The following is a 22,025-nucleotide window of genomic DNA, read 5'->3' as shown; positions in this document are numbered from 1 at the left end:
GCGAAGATGCATTTTTTCAAAATCCCAGCAGGTTTGTGCCTTTCCAGATTTTTATCGGAAAAAGTTGATTTTATTTTATATGTCATTTTTTATTCAAGCCCCGCGTTCGAACAGTTCAAAGGGAAGGTTAAGAGCGTTAATCAAAGCATGCCTTCCCACATGGTGTAAAACGTGTAAGATCAAATAAACAGTCACATCTACAGCAACAGAGAGGAAAAACACTAGCAAACGTTGGAGAAGATCCCGGTGGAATTAACAGATGATTAAAGGGTCTGGGGGGGAATAAAGTGCCTTTATTGGGCCCAGAAAAGGCAGGGAAGATAGCACCAGGTGAATCTCAGTCGGAATGGCGTTCCTAAACCAGAGGCTACCACTGAAAACGCTTCGTCCCGGGTACCCTAAATCTGTTCCCGAAGCAGTCGTTTTATTCAGACGTACTTCATGCCAATGAAGCCTCTGCTTTTATGGACTTTATGGACTGATAACAAGGGTATAAGGTGTATTAGCATCTGCTGGGCATACTTCTGTCAAACCTTTCACGGTCCTGCTGTTTTGGCTGTTTCTCATTCTGCTGAATGACCCACAGGTATCTGCCAGAGCGATCCCTCAGCTGGTGGCCTCCCGAGACCTTGAATCACATCTCCCTTTGTCCTCAAACAGTCTGAGAAAGGCTGCTGTTCCATTAGGGTGTTTCTTGTTTTAGCTTTCTGCTATTGGGGGTGCCTCTCCATGCTACTTTTGGCGTGGAAAGCTTGTTCACCTGAATCTACTCCTTTGCTACCCACGTTAGCTTTTTAAAGTCTTTCTTGCCGCCTTTGGGGAACCCCTTCTGCTGTTCTGATTTCCTTGAGCGGAAGTAAATGTCACACAGTGGGCAACGCTTCCTTATAAACCTTCTTGGCCAGGAAGAATCAAATCCCCAAGGTGTGTCCTCAGGGCATGATTAAGAAAGTCAAGATGGCAGCCACCATGGTGCGATGGAAGCTCTGCCCGTTTTTTACAGGCATTGTGATGTCCACAAAAAACAGGCAGAGCTTCAATGGGGCTTCCATCTAGACCTTTTTTTGACCACAACCTGTGGACACCTGGATAAGACAAGTAAAGGGAGAAGTTGACAGTTTCATTTGCATCCCAGGTAGCTTTGCATTGATCTAATTTTGGATCGTCCACATCTACTGGCAATCTAATCTTGATTCATTGCTCGGGTTCACAAAACACACTGCCCGAATGTCTGGTCAACAAACAAGCAGGTCCCGCTATCTTTGCACCTCTGAGTGGTGGGCTGGGGTGGGGGCTCTTTTATTAATTAAAGGTTGACTGTGCCTTCCATTTCAGAGCGAGTTACAACATGCTGTTCACAACTAGACTTTAAAGCGGTGTTTTTCAAAGTTGGCAACTTGAAGATGTGTGGACTTCAACTCCCAGAAGTTTCATTTCCCATGCTTTCATTCTCCCACGCTGACTGGGGAATTCTGGGAGTTGAAGTCCATGCATCTTCAAGTCGCCAAGTTTGAAAAACACTGCTTTAAACCTACCACAAACCTTAGTTCTAAATTCTGACTTCCATCAACCCAAAGGGGAACTACTCTAGGTTTGAATGACACATTAAACCTATGACTTGAATTACGGAGCCATGCGCGGGGGGGGAGGGATAAGGTGTCGAAAGGAGCCCACTTGTTAACTCAACAACTAGGGCTATTGCAGAGTTTGTTTCTTCCAGCACCCAAAAACTGGGGTCATGACAAGTTCCCCAAATCTGGGACCATTTGAAATTGAAATACGGTGTTGAAAGCAAGCTAGAATTACAACTGTGAAATGTCTGTGTAAAAAAAAATTCACTGCTCATTTCCTTCCATCTTATCCTTCTCCAGTTCTTTTTGTGATGCAAAAACATGAAGCGGTACTTATAAAGACAGGATTCTGGAAGATCTATTCCCCCCCCCCTTTTTTTTTGGGAAGAAGTGATTTCAAAAGGGATTAAATATGGATACAGTTGGTTCTAATTCAGCATTATTCCTTCTTTCCCTAAAACACAGGATTTTTTAAATGCCAAAACAGATGTGAATGAAACTTACTGAAACTGGAAGATGTTTCAAAGGTAAACTAAGAACTGTATAAAAGATCTTTAAAAGTAACTGAAACAAGGTCGCTGTACGTTTGGCCAGAAACAACTTTTTTTTTGGTTAGCTTAAGAGGTGAATCAATAGGCAGGAATAATTGAAGTAATTAATTTTTGTGCAGTTCCTACTCGTTTAAAAGAAATTGTCTATAATGTTCTTTCTGTTTATATTTCCTACTTCCCATTTTTCCCAAACCTTGTTATTCACATAACTGGGGTTTGCAATGTTATTGAGATGATGAAGATGCTAATTATACATTGATTTCCTGGAAGGGTTTTCAAATGGTTGCACATTTGCTGCTAAGGTGTCTTAGCGTATCCTTTTTTTCCCATTGCAGATGCTTCCAAAACATTGCAAGTAAAAAGAAATTAAATTGCCACCAAAACACCAAAAAGGACATAACTTCTCCTTCCTCTTGTTTTGCATGTTTTGTATCATTCCCATAGTATCACAAATCCTCGTATAATTGTAAGCATACTTTCCACCCTGGTTTGTATATTTCAGTAATTTTTAGGAAATGTTTTGGGCAGACTTTTGCACTAAAGCTGAAATTTACTACCATAAAATTGGTAGAGGTCACTTTTCCTCCTGCTGCTCCCGTTTTTTGTTTTTCCTGCTTTCTGGACCCACCACACTTGGAGGGTCTCTGGAGATCAACTGATTTTTTTCAAAGCTGATTATTCTAGGCCACGGAGTCACTTTTTTCCTGCTCGGTTTACAGAGAAACAAACAATAACCAGCTAAAGCAATTAGTAGCACAAATACCTCACTGTGAGCCTGTCTGGAGTTGCTGCATTTAGGACTAATGTGCATGGTAGATGTTGCTTTTTAATACGTCAAGGGCTAGCAAGCTGAAAAGCAAATAAAATAGTAAAGTAAAGTAAAGTAAAGTAAAGTAATTCTTTCCTCAAACTGAACCAGCAATGACACAAAGTGTTGTGAATATTTCTGTGCCTTTTTCTCAGGTCAAAGAGTAGCAGAGAGATTTTTAAAACAAAACATTCGTACTCTTTCTCCCCCTTTCCCCCCAAAGGCTTGTCAATCAGACTACAGAGAGAACCAGTGCTAGAAGCAACAAATATTCCTGCAGGAAGAGTGCGTGTTTGCAGAGCGATGGAGTTCAAACCCCCATCCAAAGTTGGGAGAAAGTGGTGTTAATTTTTTGTGTCTGTCGCCTGCTGTCTTCAAGCTGAAGGACCTACCCTTGCATATGTCGAACCTGGAAATATTCAGCTTTCCTTTCTTTTCAAACAAGAGATCGAAACTCCACAAGTGGGAGTGCAAGACCTTTTAATACATGTCTTAAACACCTAAACATGTGAGAGTCTTTCTAGGCACGTAGGATGCGTTAAGAGCATATGTGCATTCACTTGTGGATGTTAAACTGCCATCCTCTCCCTCCTTGGAATAAGGGCTCTTTTAACAAAGTGGTAAAGACTAGGGCTACAGAGGTGAATGGCAAAAATCCAAACTGCAGCAAAGATACCCAGAAAACCCTATCTCTTTGCTGTCATCTAGTGGACATCTGGATTTTTTCAGACCAGCTCTGAAAGCCATGAAGATAAAGATCCCCTCGAGTTGAGCAGGGTCTCCTGGTAACCACATGGACATGTCCATGCAGTCTTCTTGGCAACCTGATGGAAATTCTTTCTCACTTTGCCAATTAATGGGATTTGTTCCCCCCCCCCTTAAACTTCCCAGTCTAGCCAAAAGTCCTGGGATTTTCTAATGGTGTTCCATCCAAACCCTAAGCAGGTCTGACCCTAACCCTAAACTCAGTCTAAAAAGGCAGATCCTTCTTCTCCACTTGATGCCCCTTTCAATAAGAAATTCAGGCTGAGCCCTGAAGAATCCCTATTTAAGCCAGGACTGTCTCAAGGAAGGTATGAGAGATCCGCTTCTCTAATATTTGATCTAAGAGAATTAGCCTAGCAGATGACAGACTTAGAGAGCTAGGTTTACACCACACACTAAGCCAATTAATTATTATATTGATTAATGGGTTTCTATCTCAATCTACCTGACAATCAAGGGGTCTAACAACAGCAAAGAAAGACAAAATGGAAAAAGAAAAGCAGCATTCATGCAATCAAAATCCAGATTAAACTCCAACATTAACATGAATGTGTTATTTGTGTTGACATAAATACCGTAAACAACAATAACCATGATTATTGCATAAGTCACAATGGGTTGGCTTCAAACATAACACTTAGACTTAAACCATGGTTTACAAGCAACAATGAGATTCATTGAAAGAAAACTAAACTACTCACCTTTTAACTTGGGCTGTTTACTTGTTTACAGAAGACACTCAACTAGGTCATTTCAAGCAAGAAGATCTTTCTGGGGTTACACTGACCCACCCAAGCAATTCAGTCTTCTGGACAACAGATTGGGGTGACATTTGGCCTTTTCTGGATAGTCCATCTTGTGGTTGTTTCAGTTTTTACCCATTCCCCACCCCACAACCACATGGATTGGGTGGGGTGAAGAAAGGGTTAGGGGATGATTGTACCGTAGGAGGAGTTTCTTCCATTCCAGAAAGGGGGCGAAAGAAATCCAGGGAAGGAATGAAAATGTATATGTCTGCTTTGAAGTAGTTGGGAGGAACAACAACCATGATGATAAAGTTGAGGAATGGCTGACCCAGATAGTGGCTGGAGCACAAGGGTAAATGAAGTGGTTTGCAGGAGATGAGGGGTCATCTGGGCCATAGGAACACAGCTATGGGGTCATACATGAATGGAAAAGTGTGTTATGCGAATCCCTTTTATTTGAAAGACAAGTTACCAATCCATTAGATCAGTGTTTCTCAACCTTGGCAGCTTGAAGAGGTGTGGACTTCAACTCCCAGAATTCCCCAGCCAGCAAGGCTGGCTGGGGAATTCTGGGAGTTGAAGTCCACACCTCTTCAAGCTGCCAAGGTTGAGAAACACTGCATTAGATGTTCCTGTTTCAAACAGTTGAAAATCTCTCCATTCTGGCTCCCTTACTTGCCCTAGACAGACAGACAGACAGATTGTACAATGACAGGGAATCCATTTCTTACTTATATCTTCATCCTATAGGCTAAGACACAATATCCTGGATGGAACTCAAACCTTCATTTTACCAAAGGAAGCTTAGTTTGATCTCTCCTGTCAATGTCTTTTCAATGTTTTATTTCAAACTCTGCAGACTCAAGACCTCACTGGACAGTAGAGAGTTTCCTTTCCTGTGTCCTTACAAACTTTATTTCAATCCAAACAGATGGCCTGATGAACAGAATGGGAGGTTATGAACGCTTAATGCACCAGTTTTGGTGCTGTTCTGCACAGGTTCAACAGCACCAAAAGTCCACAGTGGCAAACTGTTTATCTGCAGGAAGCCTATAAACATAATATAACTCCAGAGATTTTTTCTTCTTCTGTGAACATTGCCTCCAAACACCAAGATTGCACTGAACCATCAGAATTAATGGCTCTGAGCTGTAGCCAGTAAGTCTTTTCCTTTGATCAAAGATTTTAACATGATCGCTCTGATTCATCCGCTATTCAGTCATCTGAAGGCCAAAAGTAACAGGGAAGAAACATCTCATATAATCATTTTTGGAACTTCTAATGAGATCCCATGCCACCTGCAGCTTTATTTCTGTTATAGCAAGAATCCACATCTCTGCGTCAAAAGAGTATTTATCATTCAAACAACATAAAACAGCAGCCACTCTGTTCTTTTGAAGAGTTTGCAAACACCCCAAAAATTACTGGCTTCATTTCCTTCAACCAAAATGGTGTAACAACCATGATGATTTTTGCAGGCTTGTGCATCTGTCTCCTAGCACCCTGCAGCTAGGGACTGTCCTTGGGCCCTTCAGCATTAACAGGAGAATTCCAGCATCCCCCTGGAAATTGATGCGACGGAGACAAGGGATCGACCCCATGCAGCCTCCGCTTGCCCTACTCCATTTGGTCCCATCATGTTCACGTGTCCTTGGGGGTGTTGCACATGGGGGCTACAAGGAAGTAGAACTGGTCAAAAAGTGGGGAGGTCTACGATCCAACTTTTCCTCCAAGAAGTCCTCCAGATTATTGTACACCAGTCCCATATTCTCACCTGAAATAATCTGGATCAAAAGAAAAAAACTACAGGCATCAAAGACGTAACTAGCACACAGGGGAAGGCTAATCAGTGAAACCCCTCATGGTGGCCATCTTTCCTTTGGATGATGTTTTGTGTACCCACTGTGCCACCTGCTGGACATTGTAGACTTGGTGGCAAGCAAAAAGCAGCCTTCTGGCACGTCCAGCTCAATTTCACGGAATGTTCTGTTTCTACTAACTTGAGCTTTTACGAAGAAAAACTTCTATTTATGTTGAGTAATCTGAAGCTTCAAAACGGAAGATGCGAGATACATTTGTGAGCCAAATCGTTCCAGTGAAATCCTTTTTCTTTAAGTGCTGAAGGCCTGGCTGGTTTCCGGGCACTTGATATTCTGAGCCCCACTCCTTCTTGGAAAAGGAAATCAGGACTGAAATGTCGAAAATAGCCCCTCGCTATTGGAAAACGCCAGTGGGAAGGTTGGGAATCTAATGATCCGAAGGCAACCTCACACCTGGATGAACAGGATCTAATAATGCTTCCCCAGAGATTCACAAGGAACCAGCAGTTTATGTACAATAGGCCTCCCACTCCCTGTTTACAGGCAGTAGCAAAGAATAACCCCATATTTCAACAGCCTGAATGATAACTTCCTTTTCGAGATGAAAACTTTGCTTTTCTTAAACTAAACAGTCCAAAGTGGTAGGAGTCTGAGAAGCAAATCGCCTCTTGAGATTCTAATAGTTAAATTCTTTCTGAAAAAGGAAGCTTGCTTGCTTGCTTGTTCGTTCTTTCTTTCTTTCTCTTTTTCTTTCTTTCTTTCTTTCTCTTTCTTTCTTTCTTTTCCTTTCTTTCTCTTTCTTTCTTTCTTTCCTTTCTTTCTTTCTTTTTCTTTCTCTCTCTCCCTCCCTCCTTCCTTCCTTCCTTCTTTCCATACACATTGATTTTCCTGCATCTGCTCTGACAGCAGGTCAGCCTGCCTGGTGCAAGTTCATCCCTGATAAATTTAATAATAATAATAATAATAAATGATGATGATGATGATGATGATGCTCTTGGGTGGCCAAACCATTGGCTCAAGTTAGATACTCTATTCAGCCTTCATGTGGCTGCCTTGGTGTTAGCTTACTAACTTGCATTAGTAAAACTCAGAACTGTGGTTTGTGCCACGTAGCTAATGGATCGTGGTGCTGCGTGAATGCGGACACTTGCGGCTTGGGTAATAAACCGTGCTTAACAAACCGTGGCTCAAGGCCACAAACCAGAATTGGCTAGACAAAGTCCACATGTCACTTCTCTGTTGCAAACCGGTGGCGGTTTTGATAAGCCTCTTTGTGAATTATATCTTAGTCCATCCATCACACGTAGTCTAACCATCACCTCGAAATGGGGTGGGAAAACTTTTCAAAGGACTGCATTTGCTTTGATAAATTTCATGGGGGGCGGGGACTAGATTTATTTATTTATTTAGACTCCCAGCTCCCTAAGACATACAACGTTAAATATATTAAGGAGCGATAAAAATAAGAAAAGAGCCATTTCCATTCTTAATGCACAATCTAATCATGTAAGCTCAACCATGACACACTACCCTCATTTGCACGCTAGGGGCAATGGAGATGGGGGTGTAAAAAAGGAAAGGAAATATGAGAGTTATGAGAATGCAATCACAGTTCCACCTCTCGTTCAAATGTGTTCCATGCACAACTCACTTAAAAAGGGGGTGGGGGATTGATTGCACAGCTGACTTTTTTGACTCCTGTAGATGACCCAGTACACCTATCACCTCTTTATTTTCCCTCTTGTTCAAATTTTTTTGCCTCCCCCTCCTCCCCATTTTTATACTCAAATCAATGATTTTTTTTTCTTTTTTTAAAAACCCTGTATTCTCGGAACAGCTCAAATACAGGAAGTTATATAAAAATGGATTAAATAGTAAAGAGACCGCACCACTTTAAAATATTTTTCTTTAAAAATAGGATTTTTTTTTTAACCTTTAGCTTTCCACGGTCATGCATTCTGCAGCAGCAAGAGCAAAGCAAGAAATGCTTCTTTTCAAGATGGCAAATTCCGACTTTTTAAGTACTGGCCTCCCAATTGGCTGATGGGCAATTAATCAAGAGAATTGCAACAGATGAGTCGCTTAAGTACTTTTACGGCATATTTATGCACTACCTACCCAAAAGAAAACCCAACCTGCACATAATTTCAATTTGCCACTTCAGCTGAAAACAAAATAATAATACAAGGGTTGGAACTGGGACTTTGTTAAGCCTCTACTGTCTGGGAATTGTGACTTTCACCAGCAACTTCGAAGACTTGCCTACAATCCAATCATTCCCCCCCACACCAAACTGTTCTGATTTTCAATCTCTTACAGCATTTTAGTTCCCAGCAGTCCCTTCATTGGTGCACACCCAGTGAAATGACCCCTTGACGGGGTGGAAAAATAAGGTGCGCCGTTCTTCGAAATTGGCCAACACATTTCAACTCTGGAGAAAGGATGTCCAAGGTCGGGTGGGACGGGAGGGAAGGAAGAATATATTCCACTGTTCTTCCCGTTGTGTTGATGGCTCTTGAACCCTTGCACAGTGCTATTGTTATTGCATCAAGCGCTGGCTTTTGTTCGGTGAGGAAAGAAAAGAAATAAGCCGAGGAAAGAATACAGCAAAACATTCTGCAAGTTTTCTTTTCTTTTTTCTTTTTCTTTTGACTGTAACACTTACAACCTTGGGAAGGTTTATGTTAATGGATTGTGAAAGGCCCGCCTCTCTTGAGGCATAATAATATACTTAAAATATACTTAGTAGCACACCCTGGAGGTACGAAAAAGATTTCCAACTCTTGTGTTTTTAAGTAAAGAAACATTTCATTGCTTATTTTGACTTTTTGCCTGAGATCAGCTGCAAAAGTGCTTCTGTGGAGGAAGAAGTACGGCCAAATTCAACGTTTTGTTCAAACAAAGCAAAGAAACACACACACACACGCACACTCACGGTCTAAAAAAGTGCTGTGTTTTTGTTTTGCATAGGCATTTGTGAGTCCTTTCTAAATTTACCCTTTCTGTCAACAATCCCCTGAAGAGAAAATAATGATTGAGGCTTGAAATTCATTGGCCAAGACGGCATTAGAGTCTCAGACAGTCCAACCCAACTTGAATGCCATCCAAGAGCAAGCCGTGGGACTAGACCGAGCTACCTGGAGGGTGCCAGGTTGAAGAAGGTTAGAGTCACATCTACCAGGAGAAGGGGGGGAAAATCCTTCCTAAGACTTGCCTTTCCTTCCGATTTTTCAAACCATTCTGCGCTTAGCAACTTTGAAAAACTTTCAAAGAAAGGCTTGCTTGATAAGCATCAACTCATGATGACTTGCTTTATACGGGTTGTGCAATAAGGATCCGAGGAGGGGTGCCAGGACACATCGCAGTGAGACAGAGGATGGGCATTTCTCAAAGTTGCACTATGCAAAGGGACAAACACTTTGCGCCAGGGACAGAACAGCTAAATGCCAAAGAGGGCCTTTCCTTCTGCAACCCAATAGACCAGGGTTCCTCAACCTTGGCAACTTTAAGACAGGTGGACTTCAACTCCCAGAATTCTGGGAGTTGAAGTCCATCCGTCTGCTGGCTGGGGAATTCTGGGGGTTGAAGTCCACCCGTCTTAAAGTTGCCAAGGTTGAGGAACCCTGCAATAGACCATATTGCCACCTCCGGGTCTTGCCATGAAGGCCAAGCCTTCCCTCCTCTTCTAAGGACATGGACAACAAAACTCTGAATCATTGTTGCCTTGTGGTGTGTGTGTGTGGGGGGGGGGGGCATATACTAATTACAGCCCTTTAAATTTTGCTGAATGTCCATCGCCAGCAACCGTGACCATCAGGAAGGATGCTACGAGTGTTAATTCAACTGTATCCAGAAGACTACAGACGTAGGTACCTCCTCCCCTGAACGGTGTGAAAACGTCAGAGGGCCAAGAGAATCATTTTCATGCAAATAATCAAAGAATTTGGATGCACCAGACCCTCATCTTAAGCAGGCCATCTCAGCAAAGGGGCAAACTCTTGGATGGTTCCACCATCAGGCTGTGGTGTCTTCATCGGTTGCAGCAGGCCCTCTCCATTAACGGGGCCTAGGAGCCAGTTTGCCACACTGGCTCCTAGCCAGTTCGACACGCAGCAAGCCCCCTTGGAGAGTTAAGCCTTGCAGTGCTGTAATGGCACTTTCAGCCTCGGATTTATCACTGTAGCTGAGAAAGGCCTGGTGTTGTGCACCACGCCAGGTGAGCCTCGCTGGGGTCACGTGGTGCTTTCGGAGGGCATCCTTTAGCTCACTCACCCTGGTTCTGGGTGGGATGCTGCCAATGTAGACAGTGGCAGGAACATTGAGGTGGCCTCTTTCATCTGATACAGCCCCCTCTTCTTGCCTTGGTTGGACCAAGCGGGTCTCACCCTGCGACTTGAGGCTTCCTGGACAATTCTCATGGGCTACTCTTGGTGACTTCCCAGCGGTCAAAGTATCAGGCTGTTCACCTTTGAGGAAAACATCTTTGCCTTCTTGTTTCTCTCTGCAATGAAGAATCTTGAGGACTGGGATTTTTTTCAGCACTTCATGACTGATCTAAAAGGAAAGGAAAGGAAATATACAGAGAGAGAGAGAGAGAGAGAGAGAGAGAGAGAGACATACACACACACATTAAACAATTTACAGTGTAATGATTATACCTCCCATAATATACCCTGGGGGAGATGGGCGACATATACATTTAATAAATAAATAATAAATAAATAAATAAATACCACCCAACTTTTCCAGTAGCATCACGAGGACACCAAGAGATGCTTAAAATAAGGCCAATTACTCTTACAAGACATTGCCAGGAAGGACTGCATATATATCACAAATGATAGAGGAGAATCTTATAACACGTTGGCCTTTTTTGCAGCCTGTAATCAGAGACTCTGAGCATTACCAACTGCCCTGTTGAAACCCCATTGTCCTTGCAACGGTCTGTGCAGAAAGGAGCAGCATGAAAATATTACTAAAATACTATTCCGTGCCTTGTTTACCTGAGCTGTCATTGCCAAACACAGTTCTCTGTTCTTCTCATCCTTATAACCCTCTGAGATTGTCTGGGCTAGGAGATACAGGTGCCTGTCAAAGCTTCATGGCTGCGGGAGGATTCAAACCCAGGTTTCCTAAGTCTTAGTTGATGTTGAAACCATGTTCACTCTTCATGAATAAGGTTGCCTCTCCCCATCAGATTTTAGCTAGGGGAGAAAATCATTGACCTCTCAGCTAATTGTTGCATAGTAGGTTTAGAAGGACATCTTTGTAACTGAGAGGTCCCCGTTTGGGAGATCCTTCAGCAACCTCTGATGTGAATGAGAAGGTACCAGCTTTGTTGTGTTTCTCCCGTTGTCCAAATCTAGAAGAACGTTCCTTGCAGAATGGATAAATCCATGGCCACTTGCTTGTCCATTCTGTTTTTATTTGTTCCCTGCTCCTCTTTAAAAAAAGAAAAAAGAGGAACTTAAGGGAAGTTGAGTTATACGGTGCGCAGACCAACTCTGGGTGAAGATGCCTCATCTGCTTTCCCCAACTTGCTGCCCAGGGGTTGTGCTGGCTGGAGGATGATGGGAGTTGTAGTCCAACCAATCTAGAAAGTGCCGGTCTTGGGTATGCTGCTCTGAAAAAAAATGTTCTTGGGGGTGGGGTGGGGAAAGCATCCTCCCCAAACCGCTCTTCTGCCAGTGTTGACATTTATCCTGAAATTCAACTGGCAATTCTGAACGTGAAGAAGGCAAGATCACCTACAGTTGTGAAAACTTACACAGGGGAGTGAAAATAAAAAAGGGGAGGATCCTTTTAGAAAAACGTAACCATCCCACTGCTGCATATGTTGAGAATTCCTCTGCTGACATGTCTTCAAAAATGCCAGATCACGTAGCATTTGCCATTCAAATGAAAGTCGCTGTATTTTTCTTTTCCCTTTTCCTCCTTATTGGGAGGAAGTACTAAGGCGGGGTGGGAGTTCACAGGAGACTCGTCCTCATCCAGATCACTGGCCAGAGAGGTATCAGTGCTGTGATCAAAAAGAATGTGTTAAATCAAGGAAACAGATGGCAGAGCCTGGAGATAGATCTTTTGCCCCCGGGCAGATTGTAAGCTTTCATCTCAGGTTCTCTGATAAGTGCAGATCGGCAGGATAAATGGGCTTGACTGCAGACCAGTCCTGTCTGCTGGAGTGTCAAAATCAGCACCAGGATGAAAGGGTCTCTGGAGCCTTTGCCAGAACCTGGCAGATTTCCCTTGTGATTAGAGGCGAGGGAGCCAAAAACGCCCAAGAAAATATTTATGGAGATCGAATTCCAACACCAGAGGAGTGATGTGCATGTGTGCCTGTGCGTGTGTGTGTGTGCATGCAAAGCAATGGGGAGAGATGGAAGGGAGACAGGAACTCCCATGTTTGAGCGCAGTAGCACCCAAGGCCGTCCTTGATAGAAATAGGAAGGAAGGAAAGAAAGCCCACATAGGAAATCTAGCTAGGTAGACGTCAGGCCTTGGGCCAAACTGTTGGTTAATGTCAGTTCCCAGGGACTTCTCCCCTGCTTGGTTTCATGGGCAGCCCAAAGAGAGCAGAAGCCACCCCAATGTGCTTCAAGGAACAGCTCTGGCCACACATCTTCTGAAGACGGTTCAGAATCCTCCGCTGGTCTTGAAATGAAGCAAGGAAGATTCTTCTGTGGTTCATCTGAGTTTCACTTCCCCAACAGGCACAACTTTGTCATCTTGGCCATCCCCTGATACAGTTCTAAAACAGCCTTGGAGAAGGATGCTGGTCTGTCTGCTAAAAAAGGGGGGCCATTGAGGACAAGGGCGTATGGATTTCTTTTGCCAGGAATTTCCATTCCCTTTTTTCCTACTGGTGATCAACTTCATATGGTGGGGTTGTCAGTTTCACAATGTTCCTCTTTCCTCTCCACAATCTCGTTCTGCACTACTGGACATTTATCAGCTTGCGTTGAGGCATGGTCACTCACGACTGAGTCTTTTCTTGCTTTTCCTTCAAGCAAAAAGCTTTCTGCAGAGGAGGAAGGCAAGGTGGACATCTTTTCCACAGTCCAGAAAACAATTTGCACCTCTCCACAAAATCCAGCGCTTGACACATCAGGTTGATAAAGGGACAGCACTCGGGTGTATCTCTTTCAGGAGGAAAGCGAGCCAAAATTCCCAAGCCCAAAGCACGTAACATTTGACTCCTTCTGATAAGAAGAGACATTCCTCTCCTTAAGAGGTGGGAATGCCTCTCAAAATGCATCTTTTTTCAATTTCTAATGTTTATAATACCTACATCTACAGTTTGTCAGTGTTTCTCAACCTTGGCAATGTTAAGATGTGTGGATTTCCACTCCCAGAATTCCCCAGCCAGGCATGCAGGCTGGGGAATTCTGGGAGTTGAAGTCCACGTATCTTAACGTTGCCAAGGTTGAGAAACACTGGTTTAAGTGATACATTTCAGCTTGGTTCCATATCCTACGATGTAGGCTTATTTGCAGAGCACGGAATGCCAAAGTGGAGAGATGCTTTGGGAATAGGAACCTTTTCCCATCCCATAAGAAGCTAAGCTTCAGAGGAAACCTGCCTTATGCCACATGATTCCCCAAGGCTTTGGCCGTTTGCATTCTGTCTTGATGATTCTTGTTGGGGTAAGGATATAATCGACAGTTAGATCATGGTCATCCAGAAGTTCTTCTGGGATATCCACTACCTAGGGAGAAGAGGAGAGATGCCAATGTGTAGGTTGAATCACACTGGGGTCCTTGTGACACTACAGCACTTCCCTCGCACCATTTCCCACATCTGGAGACCCTCCAGGAATATGGACTTCAGTTCTGGAGTTTCCCAGCCAGCCTGGCCTTTTCTCACACTCTGGAAGTTGACTTTCATGGATCAACTTGAGTAGGTGTCCAAGTTGGGGAAGGCTGATTTAGGGTTCTAATGATCAACACCAGAACCTTGACTTGGGCCCAGAATACTGGACAGTAGATGAAGTTGTCTTAGGCAGAACCAGAATAGAGTCCAACTTGCTCCGAATGATTAATCTTAGCCAGGAGAAAGCTCTCCAGCATTGCAGGCAAAGAAACTTGGACCTTCTGAAACAAATTGTGCTTGATGTTCTACCTCAGTGAGCACCAGCTCTTCTAATGGAGCTGGTGCAGATGATACAGTATTGGAATCCTGACTACAGATTACACTATAGATTACGCTAAAATGGCACACCGCTGCTTTTCTGGAAGCCAGTGGGCAGAGGGCCTCAGAGCCACTCTCTGTCGCTGATCAACGTGAGCTGGACCACCACGTCCTTTTATGAGAAATGTTTAGCTTAGACCAGTGTTTCTCAACATCAGGAATTTTAAGATGGGCAGACTTCAACTCCCAGAATTCCCCAGCCAGCACTTGAAGTCCACACAACTTGAAGTTGCTGAGGTTGGGAAACACTGCCTTAAATCTCTCTTTCCCTCCTTTCCAAAAGTTTTTAGCCCCTGCTTTCTATCTCTTGCCATAACCATTACCTGACAATCATGGACAGCTGTGACCACCATTGTACTCTGTCCTATGGCTCCCATAGAAACCATCATGGCATATTCCATGTCTGCGAAGCCTTCTCCTTTCCCGATCCGCCAGCCTACAGTAAGAAAAGGGAGCACCTGTCTGAAACAGGCATGCAAAAACTGAGTTATAGATGGGCAAAAAGGAAGGAGAGGAATCTCTCAAGGTGGTCCTGATATGCAAAGTGGTCGTTGCACCTCATCAAATTCCCTCTGAAATTGTCCTCCAGAGAACTGGCAGCCCGTCATTTTACTGGGAGAGGCCAAAACAATCTCAAATGTTAGCAGGGACTAAGATGAAGAAACAAAGCTTGTGGCCTGCATGGAAGAGAGAAATTGATCTCTTCGAAGGGGTTGCATGCCGCTTATAATTCTGAAAAGGGTTTGCATAAACATCTCTTTCTTTTCACATGCTCGGATCAGGTCCCAGCTGCTGGTGCTGAAGTTTGCACACAATAAATCCCAGCTTTCTGCAAGAATAGCTTGGCAAGCTTTCAAGACAAATACAAATAAAGGGCTCACTTGTTTCTCCTTGTCATGACTGATCCCCCCAAACCAAGGACTTAAGCCACCTTGTCAGAACTATGGTTTATGTTTTAGCCCTAACATTATCCTTAGAAACTCATTTCTTCATTTCTGGATTTTTAAAAAAATGTGTATACTGTGTATTAGTATGATGGCATTGCTCTGAAGGTGACATAACTTAGGTCCAGGCACAACCCTTTGCCCCAGTCCACCAATGTACAAGACAGAAATAATCCTTATTTTCCCCAAGAATTGATATTCAGTGGTAGACTACTTCTGAACTGAAGGTTGTTATAGTGGTACCTCGGGATACGAACGCCTCTGCGTGCAAATTTTTCGGGTTACGACCAGCTCCGGCCCCAAAAATTTACCTCGGTTTGCGAACTCCGCCTCGGGGTACGAACCAGATCGGCGGCCATTTTCCACCGTGCCACGTGGTCCGTGGCCATTTTCCGCCCGTGCCACGTGGTCCGTGGCCATTTTCTGCCCGTGCCACGTGGTCCGCGGCTGTTTTTCCGGCCCTGCCGCGTGGTCCGCGGCCGTTTTCACGCCGCGCCGGGCTGTTTTCGCGCCGCACCGCGCTGCGCTGGGCCGTTTTCGCGCTGCGCCGCGCCAGGCCGTTTTCGCACCGGGCCGTTTTCGCGCCGCGCCGCACCCGGCCGTTTTCGCGCTGCACCACGCCGCGCCAGGCCGCTTTCCTGCCGACGCGTGGTCCGTGGACGCCAGAACGGATTAACGGTAATTACATTGAACCTTATGGGAAATTGCCTCGGGTTGCGACCAAATTCGAGCGGAGGGCAGAACGGATTAACCGGATTTACATTGAACCCTATGGGAAAATTTCCTTAGGGTTACGACCAACTCGGGATACGCCCAGAGTCACGGAACGGATTAAGTTCGTATCCCGAGGTACCACTGTATTTGATTCATATTTGCTGTCGAAATAGCATAGTGTAGAGTTTAAGTTCAACTTCTCCTTCTGGTGCTGGCCTTCATTGGCAGGTCCCTGATGGTCACAGGTTTGATAGCCACCTACCTTTCTCAGAAACAGCCACAGATCCTACCACAATCAGGTCCACATGGACTTTTGCATCTAGCCCTATGGGGACACTATAATCTCTGACACCCTAAAGAAAAAAAAAAGAGAGATCAAAGAAAAGACAGCGGAAGGAAAGTACTTTTGAAATCCCCCTTCCCCAAAATTATCTTTCCACCCATTGGAACAGAACAGAAGCTTCCTCTGTTCTCAACAGTTGACACTGTTGGATTCTTTGGAAATGACCAACTTGATCTTCAGGAAAGGCATGGAACTGCAGGTTAAGCTCTGCCCCAGTTAACACAAGACTTTCAATGCTTTTCTGGATTGAAAAACGGCAAATAAATTTCCAGAATGAGAGATGCCAGCATAGAACTGCAATTTGCTGTTACTACCTTTGATCTGAGTCATAATCATGGTTTCCTGCCCAACCACAGTTCATCAGTATGAGGACAGTTGTGTTTTTTCCATTGCTGCTCTTGGGAATTACCTACCCTTTTCTAATTATTGTTGGTTGTCTTTTGGATACCTCACTCCACACCTTGTCACAGGAGCTAGATTCACATGCACTTACTGAATTAATCATATTAGCTTTTGAAATCACCATGATTGTGTTAATCCATCCTCTGGCTAGTGTGGTTTTAGCTAGGGTTGTGGGCTACACAGCCAAATGTGATTGTTTCAGTGGACCAAATTAAGCAAATGTTGGCTTAAGATGTTGCATTAACCCAATCTTATTTTCTGCATTGATGTCCTAACTCCACATGGACCCCAACCGTTCATGCCTTCTAGTAGGTACGCACCATCTCTGGACCTCATATCACTTGACAATATCTATGAGCAATTCAGATGCCATAACTTTCTAGGCTGGTTTTTTGCTATTACGGATTATCCCATATGCAGAACACAGATCCATGTTGTCATTTCAACACAAGAGGGCACCAAAGTGCCACGGTGAAGTGGGCAGGTAGAAGGTGAGCTTCTGTCCCCAATCAGCCACATCCTGCAATCCCTCCCCACTTGTTTCTGACACTTACTTGGGAGGTGGCACATTTTCTGAGTGTCTCCTTAGTTGCTCCAGGAGGAGGGACAATCCTGTTGAACAGCCCAGTACGCAGCCGAGGGGTGGGCACCAGGAGTGTTTTTCTGGCCTGCAAGAAGAGGAAATAAGTCAATGGACCAGCCTTCCAGCTATAACTCTCCCTCACCCAGATTCAAAGGAAACCAGGAATGTTTCTTTCTGCTCATAGGACTCAGGACGATGCTAACAGGTAATGTTTCTTCCAAACTGAGCTGAGCTCCTGGTGACTTTGTGGATACAGTTCAAGTAGTTTTATCAGCAACTTTATTTATTTATTTATTTATTTATTTATTTATTTATCCAATCCATATAGCCGCCCATCTCACCACAAGTGACTCTGGGCTGTGTACCGCAAAGCTAAAAACAGTCAATGTGGATACGGTTTATGATGGTCTTCAAAGATTTTTTTTTTCCAATTTTCTAGTCCAGCCCAGAGCCCTGAAATTTTCTGGTGGTTGCCCATCCAAGGACTAGCCAGGACTGACCCTGCTTAGCTTTTTGAGATCAGTGAAGGTCAGCTAGAGGCAACTATGTAGGACATCCCTTATGGAGATGAAGAAGTCTCCTGAATTTTGGCTACTGTAAGCTAATGTGGGTCTCCTCCTACAGGGTCTATTTAGGAAAATAGTAGAAAACAAACCAAAGGGAAGTATTTCCTCACACCATCCCTTATTAACTGAGGGAAGTCATTGCCACAAAATGCGACCGGGAGGAGAAGATTGAATGGCATGAGGAAGGAACTAGGACAGGTTATGGAAGAAGAAAATATTCACTGGAGGGAGTGGGTTACAATGACTAAGTGGACTAAATATTTGGAACTGTTAGAGCTTCATAAGGTAGGAATGGCTTTTAGGGACCGTTGAGAGCAGGGTGTGGCATCTGAGAAACATCTGGACTGATTCAGCAGAGGCTTCTTGGGGTCCAGATCAGAGCCCAGGCTGTCCCAGAGCCGAGCGATGAAAACTGGTTTACCTGGAGCGCAGACAGACGGATGCCCTCGAGAGGTTTGTCTGGATCCACTTTCACCTCCCGGGCTTGATCAAACACATCCCAGGTGTTGATGGACCCACTTATTTGGAAAGATCCCTGCAAGGGAAAACAGGGCCTACTCACTTCCAGGGTTAAAAAACGGATGTCCTTCTGGGGAGAGTCAGGGTTGGCTTTAACTGTCCTGGCACTCTGGAATTCCCACAAATCTGGAAATCGTGCTGAGGCAAGAGAGGCTCCCTGTGGGGCAAGGCAGCTCAGATCAGTGGGGGATCCATACAACTATGGAACCAGCCTTCCTTCTAGTCACCTAATTCATCTCTCTAGGCCAGCGTTTCTCAACCTTGGCAACTTTAAGCTGTATGGACTTCAACTCCCAGAGGCTGGCACCCATGGCTGGCTGGGGAATTCTGGGAGTTGAAGTCCATACAGCTTAAAGTTGCCAAGGTTGAGAATCACTGCTCTAGGCCATGTGTCAGGATCAACACTGGATCCCTTGAAATGAAGAGTGACAAATTACTGCTAAGGTGGCCTTTGTCCCACTTGATGACACCTAACTAACAAAACAGGGTGTGTGTATGTGCACAAATATGCATGATTGTGCACAACCTGTTGGGGACCTATGGCTGCCCTTAGTTTCTAAACGGTGGGCTGAGAATCACCCCCTCCCCCCAAACTTGTCACACTTGACAAAGACCAAGTGTGAGGGAGGAAGGATAACGGGTTTGTTAATATCTGTTGAAAAGAAGGTCGGAAGTCATTTATTTGTAGACTTTTGTTTCTTTAGCTATTTTTCTTACTTTTGTTTCTTGCACTTTCTTTTCTTTTCTTTTTTTTCTTTAGATTTGCCTTTTACTTTATGAAAGAACTCTTAATTTTATATATATATATATATATATATATATATATATATAGGAAGGGGAGGGGAGGAAGGAAGGAAGGAAGGAAGGGGAAGGGAAGGGGAAGGGGAAGGAAGGAAGGAAGGAAGGAAGGAAGGAAGGAAGGAAGGGGGGAAGGGGAAGGGGAAGGGAGGGGAAGGGAAGGGAAGGGAAGGGAAGGGAAGGGAAGGGAAAGGGGAGGGAGGGAGGGAGGGAGGGAAGGAAGGAAGGAAGGAAGGAAGGAAGGAAGGAAGGAAGGAAGGAAGGAAGGACAAAAATCAAGTATAGCTTACTCAAATGCCCCTTTAAATGGGATGATGAATTGCTTAAATTAATTATTAATATGAAAATCAATACTTACAATGACTAGTCCCATACATTTAGTATTTTCTCTCTTCTGTCAGATTAAAAACTACACTTTTGGGAGTTTAATGAGAGCCTTTTGACCACTACTGTTTGAGTCCTCTAACTGGAAGCACCCTGTATTTCTTGCTTATAATAATCGCAGGAGCATGCTGGAATTTAATTTTGCACCTTTAAAAGCATCATTTCATGGGAATCCTTAAATCTTCTTGTGGATGTGGGGGCAGTGGGGAGATAAATACCTTGAAGTTGGGGATCCGATGGTGGACCGGTCTTGGAAAATCAGCCAGGTTATTTGCTTCCATGTAATCCCAGATTTTGTTTCGGATGTCCCACTTGGAAACTCCTCATGCCAGGCAAAAGAGAAGAAAAGCCAACATTATACTAACATTTTCCCAATCCTTTCGGATCTAGCTCTGAGGCTAAGCTAAGCAATAAAATATTTGTTTGTTTTAATGACTTTAGCAGCTATTCCAGACTGGCTATCTTTAAAAAGGCAGTTCTGACAACTACTGGGTGTGTGTGTGTGAAGTAATATTGGGATCTTGGTGTTCACAGAGCTTAGGTTTTTTTCCCCAGATGTTTCATTACCAAACTAAGTCACATCGTCAGCACTTGGACACAACATCTCAACCTTGAGCTATACACATATTCTCTACAGCAGAAAGGTAGTAATTATGCACTTGGCAGCTTACCAACTGTGTGTGTGTGTATGGGCGCATGCGTGTGTGCATGCACAACCGAACTCAACTATTTGGCTGCCTGAGGAATTCCCTTCCCTGCCTTGGGTGGAAGAAACCGTGGCCAGCCCTGCAAACAGGATGGATCTTCCCTCTTAGCGAAAACAGTGATCTGGTCCCTCCAAGAAAGGGACAGGAAACTCAGAAGGAACATCTGGGGACAGGCTCCCATTATTGTCCCCCAACAACTGTTTCTGATCAGAACGGCCTGACTTTCCCAGACAGCAAGGCAGGCCCTTTTACTGTGTTTCTTACGCGGGTGGGAATGAAGCCCATTTTGATTCAGAGCCTCACTGCAGTTCAGAAAATCAGTCCAGGTCCCTTCAGGGGCTGAAGGGAGATTAGCCAGTTGTGTTGGTTTGAACTGCCACATCAATTTGGGAAAAACTTTCTGAGCAGAAGAGTTGCAGTTTAGGTGGACGTGTATAGGAGTGCACCTGTAATGCAGAATATAGATGGATAACTATGTTCCTACCTCCTTTATTTATTTAAAATGCCTATATCCTTTTTGACTTGCACAGAGCTCTAGGCAATTCTCCACCTTGCAATAATTACAAGCCTTTTTCTCCTCTTTCCTAAACACTTAAAAGGCAACATTCATGTGGTGGTGGTGGGGGGAAATGCAGTGGATAACCGAGTCACTTTCATACGACTTCACCACCCTCCCACCTTAAATGTTTTTTTTCTCCCAGGAATGCAAGACGCTTCTTTATGTGGCAGGGGACGATGGGAGCTGTAGTCCAACGTTCTTAGGAAGGCGCCAGCTTAAGCAAAGCATTGCCAGCTTCTCCGCGATCAGGACGACCCGGCGAATCGAATCCACCTCGCTCGGGGAACCAGCGGCTCGCCCAGCGGCCGGGGCCACACCGCAGGGGGGTTCCGAGGCGGGGGCAGGCTAGCTCGTGAGAATGCGCCCCCATCCGGGCAGGGAGGAGGCTCCGTGCCGGAGCCTTCTGCCTGCCGAGCGAAGGAGCGCTTCCCGGCCCTTCTCTGCCCCCGGCTTCCCTGTAACCTTCTGCCCTTACCGGAGCTGCCCGCTGGCTCCATGTTCCCCGCCGGGTGCGCCCCCGGAGCACGCGCGAGCCCCTCCAGGCAGTTACATTGTAACCGAGCGCCGGATCCGCCAGCTACATTGTAGCGCCTCCTCTGGGCTCCCGCGCCACGTGTGGCTCGCGCTACGGCAGCCGAGCGCGGACAAGCGGCGGAGAGTCCCTGCCGGGCAGTTCTCTCCGGGGCGCCGCGCACGCCGACCGGCATCCTTCCCCTGCTGCCCTCCGGTTCCGGGAGAGGCGGCCCCGCGACGTTTGAACCCCGCCTGTCTCGGGGAACGCGCCCGCGCCTGCCTCTCTCCCTCTCTGCGCGCAGGGGCGCAGAAGGACGGGCGTCTGCCAAGGGGCTGCCCGGTAGAACTGCCCGCGGGCAAACTGGCAGCGCTTTCGAGCAGATTCCGCCGAGGCTGTGGAGACCGGAGAGCGCGGCCGGCAGGCCGTCCTCCGCAGCGGCGCCGGTTCAAGGTCTTTGGGCTGCCCGCTCATTACCCGAGAGTAGCGCAGGTGAGCCGAAGGGAGGATGCCGGGCTGCTGGAGCTGGGCTGCCGAAATCCGGACG

General features: G+C 45.2%; 1 protein-coding gene across 4 annotated transcripts; it reads right to left on the bottom strand.

Annotated features, from left to right (window-relative positions):
* Positions 1-5,268: 5,268 nt before the first annotated feature.
* On the bottom strand, positions 5,269-21,594 carry MTHFSD (methenyltetrahydrofolate synthetase domain containing). Of its 4 annotated transcripts, none has more exons than XM_088136174.1 (8): positions 21,443-21,590; positions 19,920-20,020; positions 18,563-18,676; positions 17,406-17,519; positions 16,369-16,459; positions 14,772-14,884; positions 13,841-13,966; positions 5,269-10,815 (listed from the first exon to the last, which is right to left on the bottom strand). In XM_088136174.1, exons 1-8 carry the CDS (start codon positions 21,462-21,464, stop codon positions 10,318-10,320), a joined length of 1,179 nt encoding a protein of 392 aa, XP_087992300.1. In that variant the 5' UTR covers positions 21,465-21,590; the 3' UTR covers positions 5,269-10,317. The 4 variants fall into 4 exon arrangements, with proteins under 4 accessions (XP_087992300.1, XP_007427363.1, XP_015743397.1 ...); XM_007427301.4 differs by having other exon boundaries at positions 5,270-10,815; positions 19,920-20,023; positions 21,443-21,594; XM_015887911.3 differs by lacking the exon at positions 18,563-18,676 and adding an exon at positions 18,422-18,535 and having other exon boundaries at positions 5,276-10,815; positions 21,443-21,589.
* Positions 21,595-22,025: the final 431 nt, after the last annotated feature.

This window comes from Python bivittatus, unplaced genomic scaffold, assembly GCF_059951505.1.
Source record: "Python bivittatus isolate LINGU-HERP-01145 unplaced genomic scaffold, Pbiv_v1 ctg000190_np1212, whole genome shotgun sequence".
NCBI lineage: Eukaryota > Metazoa > Chordata > Lepidosauria > Squamata > Pythonidae > Python > Python bivittatus.
This window is presented reverse-complemented; position numbering and strand designations above follow the sequence as displayed.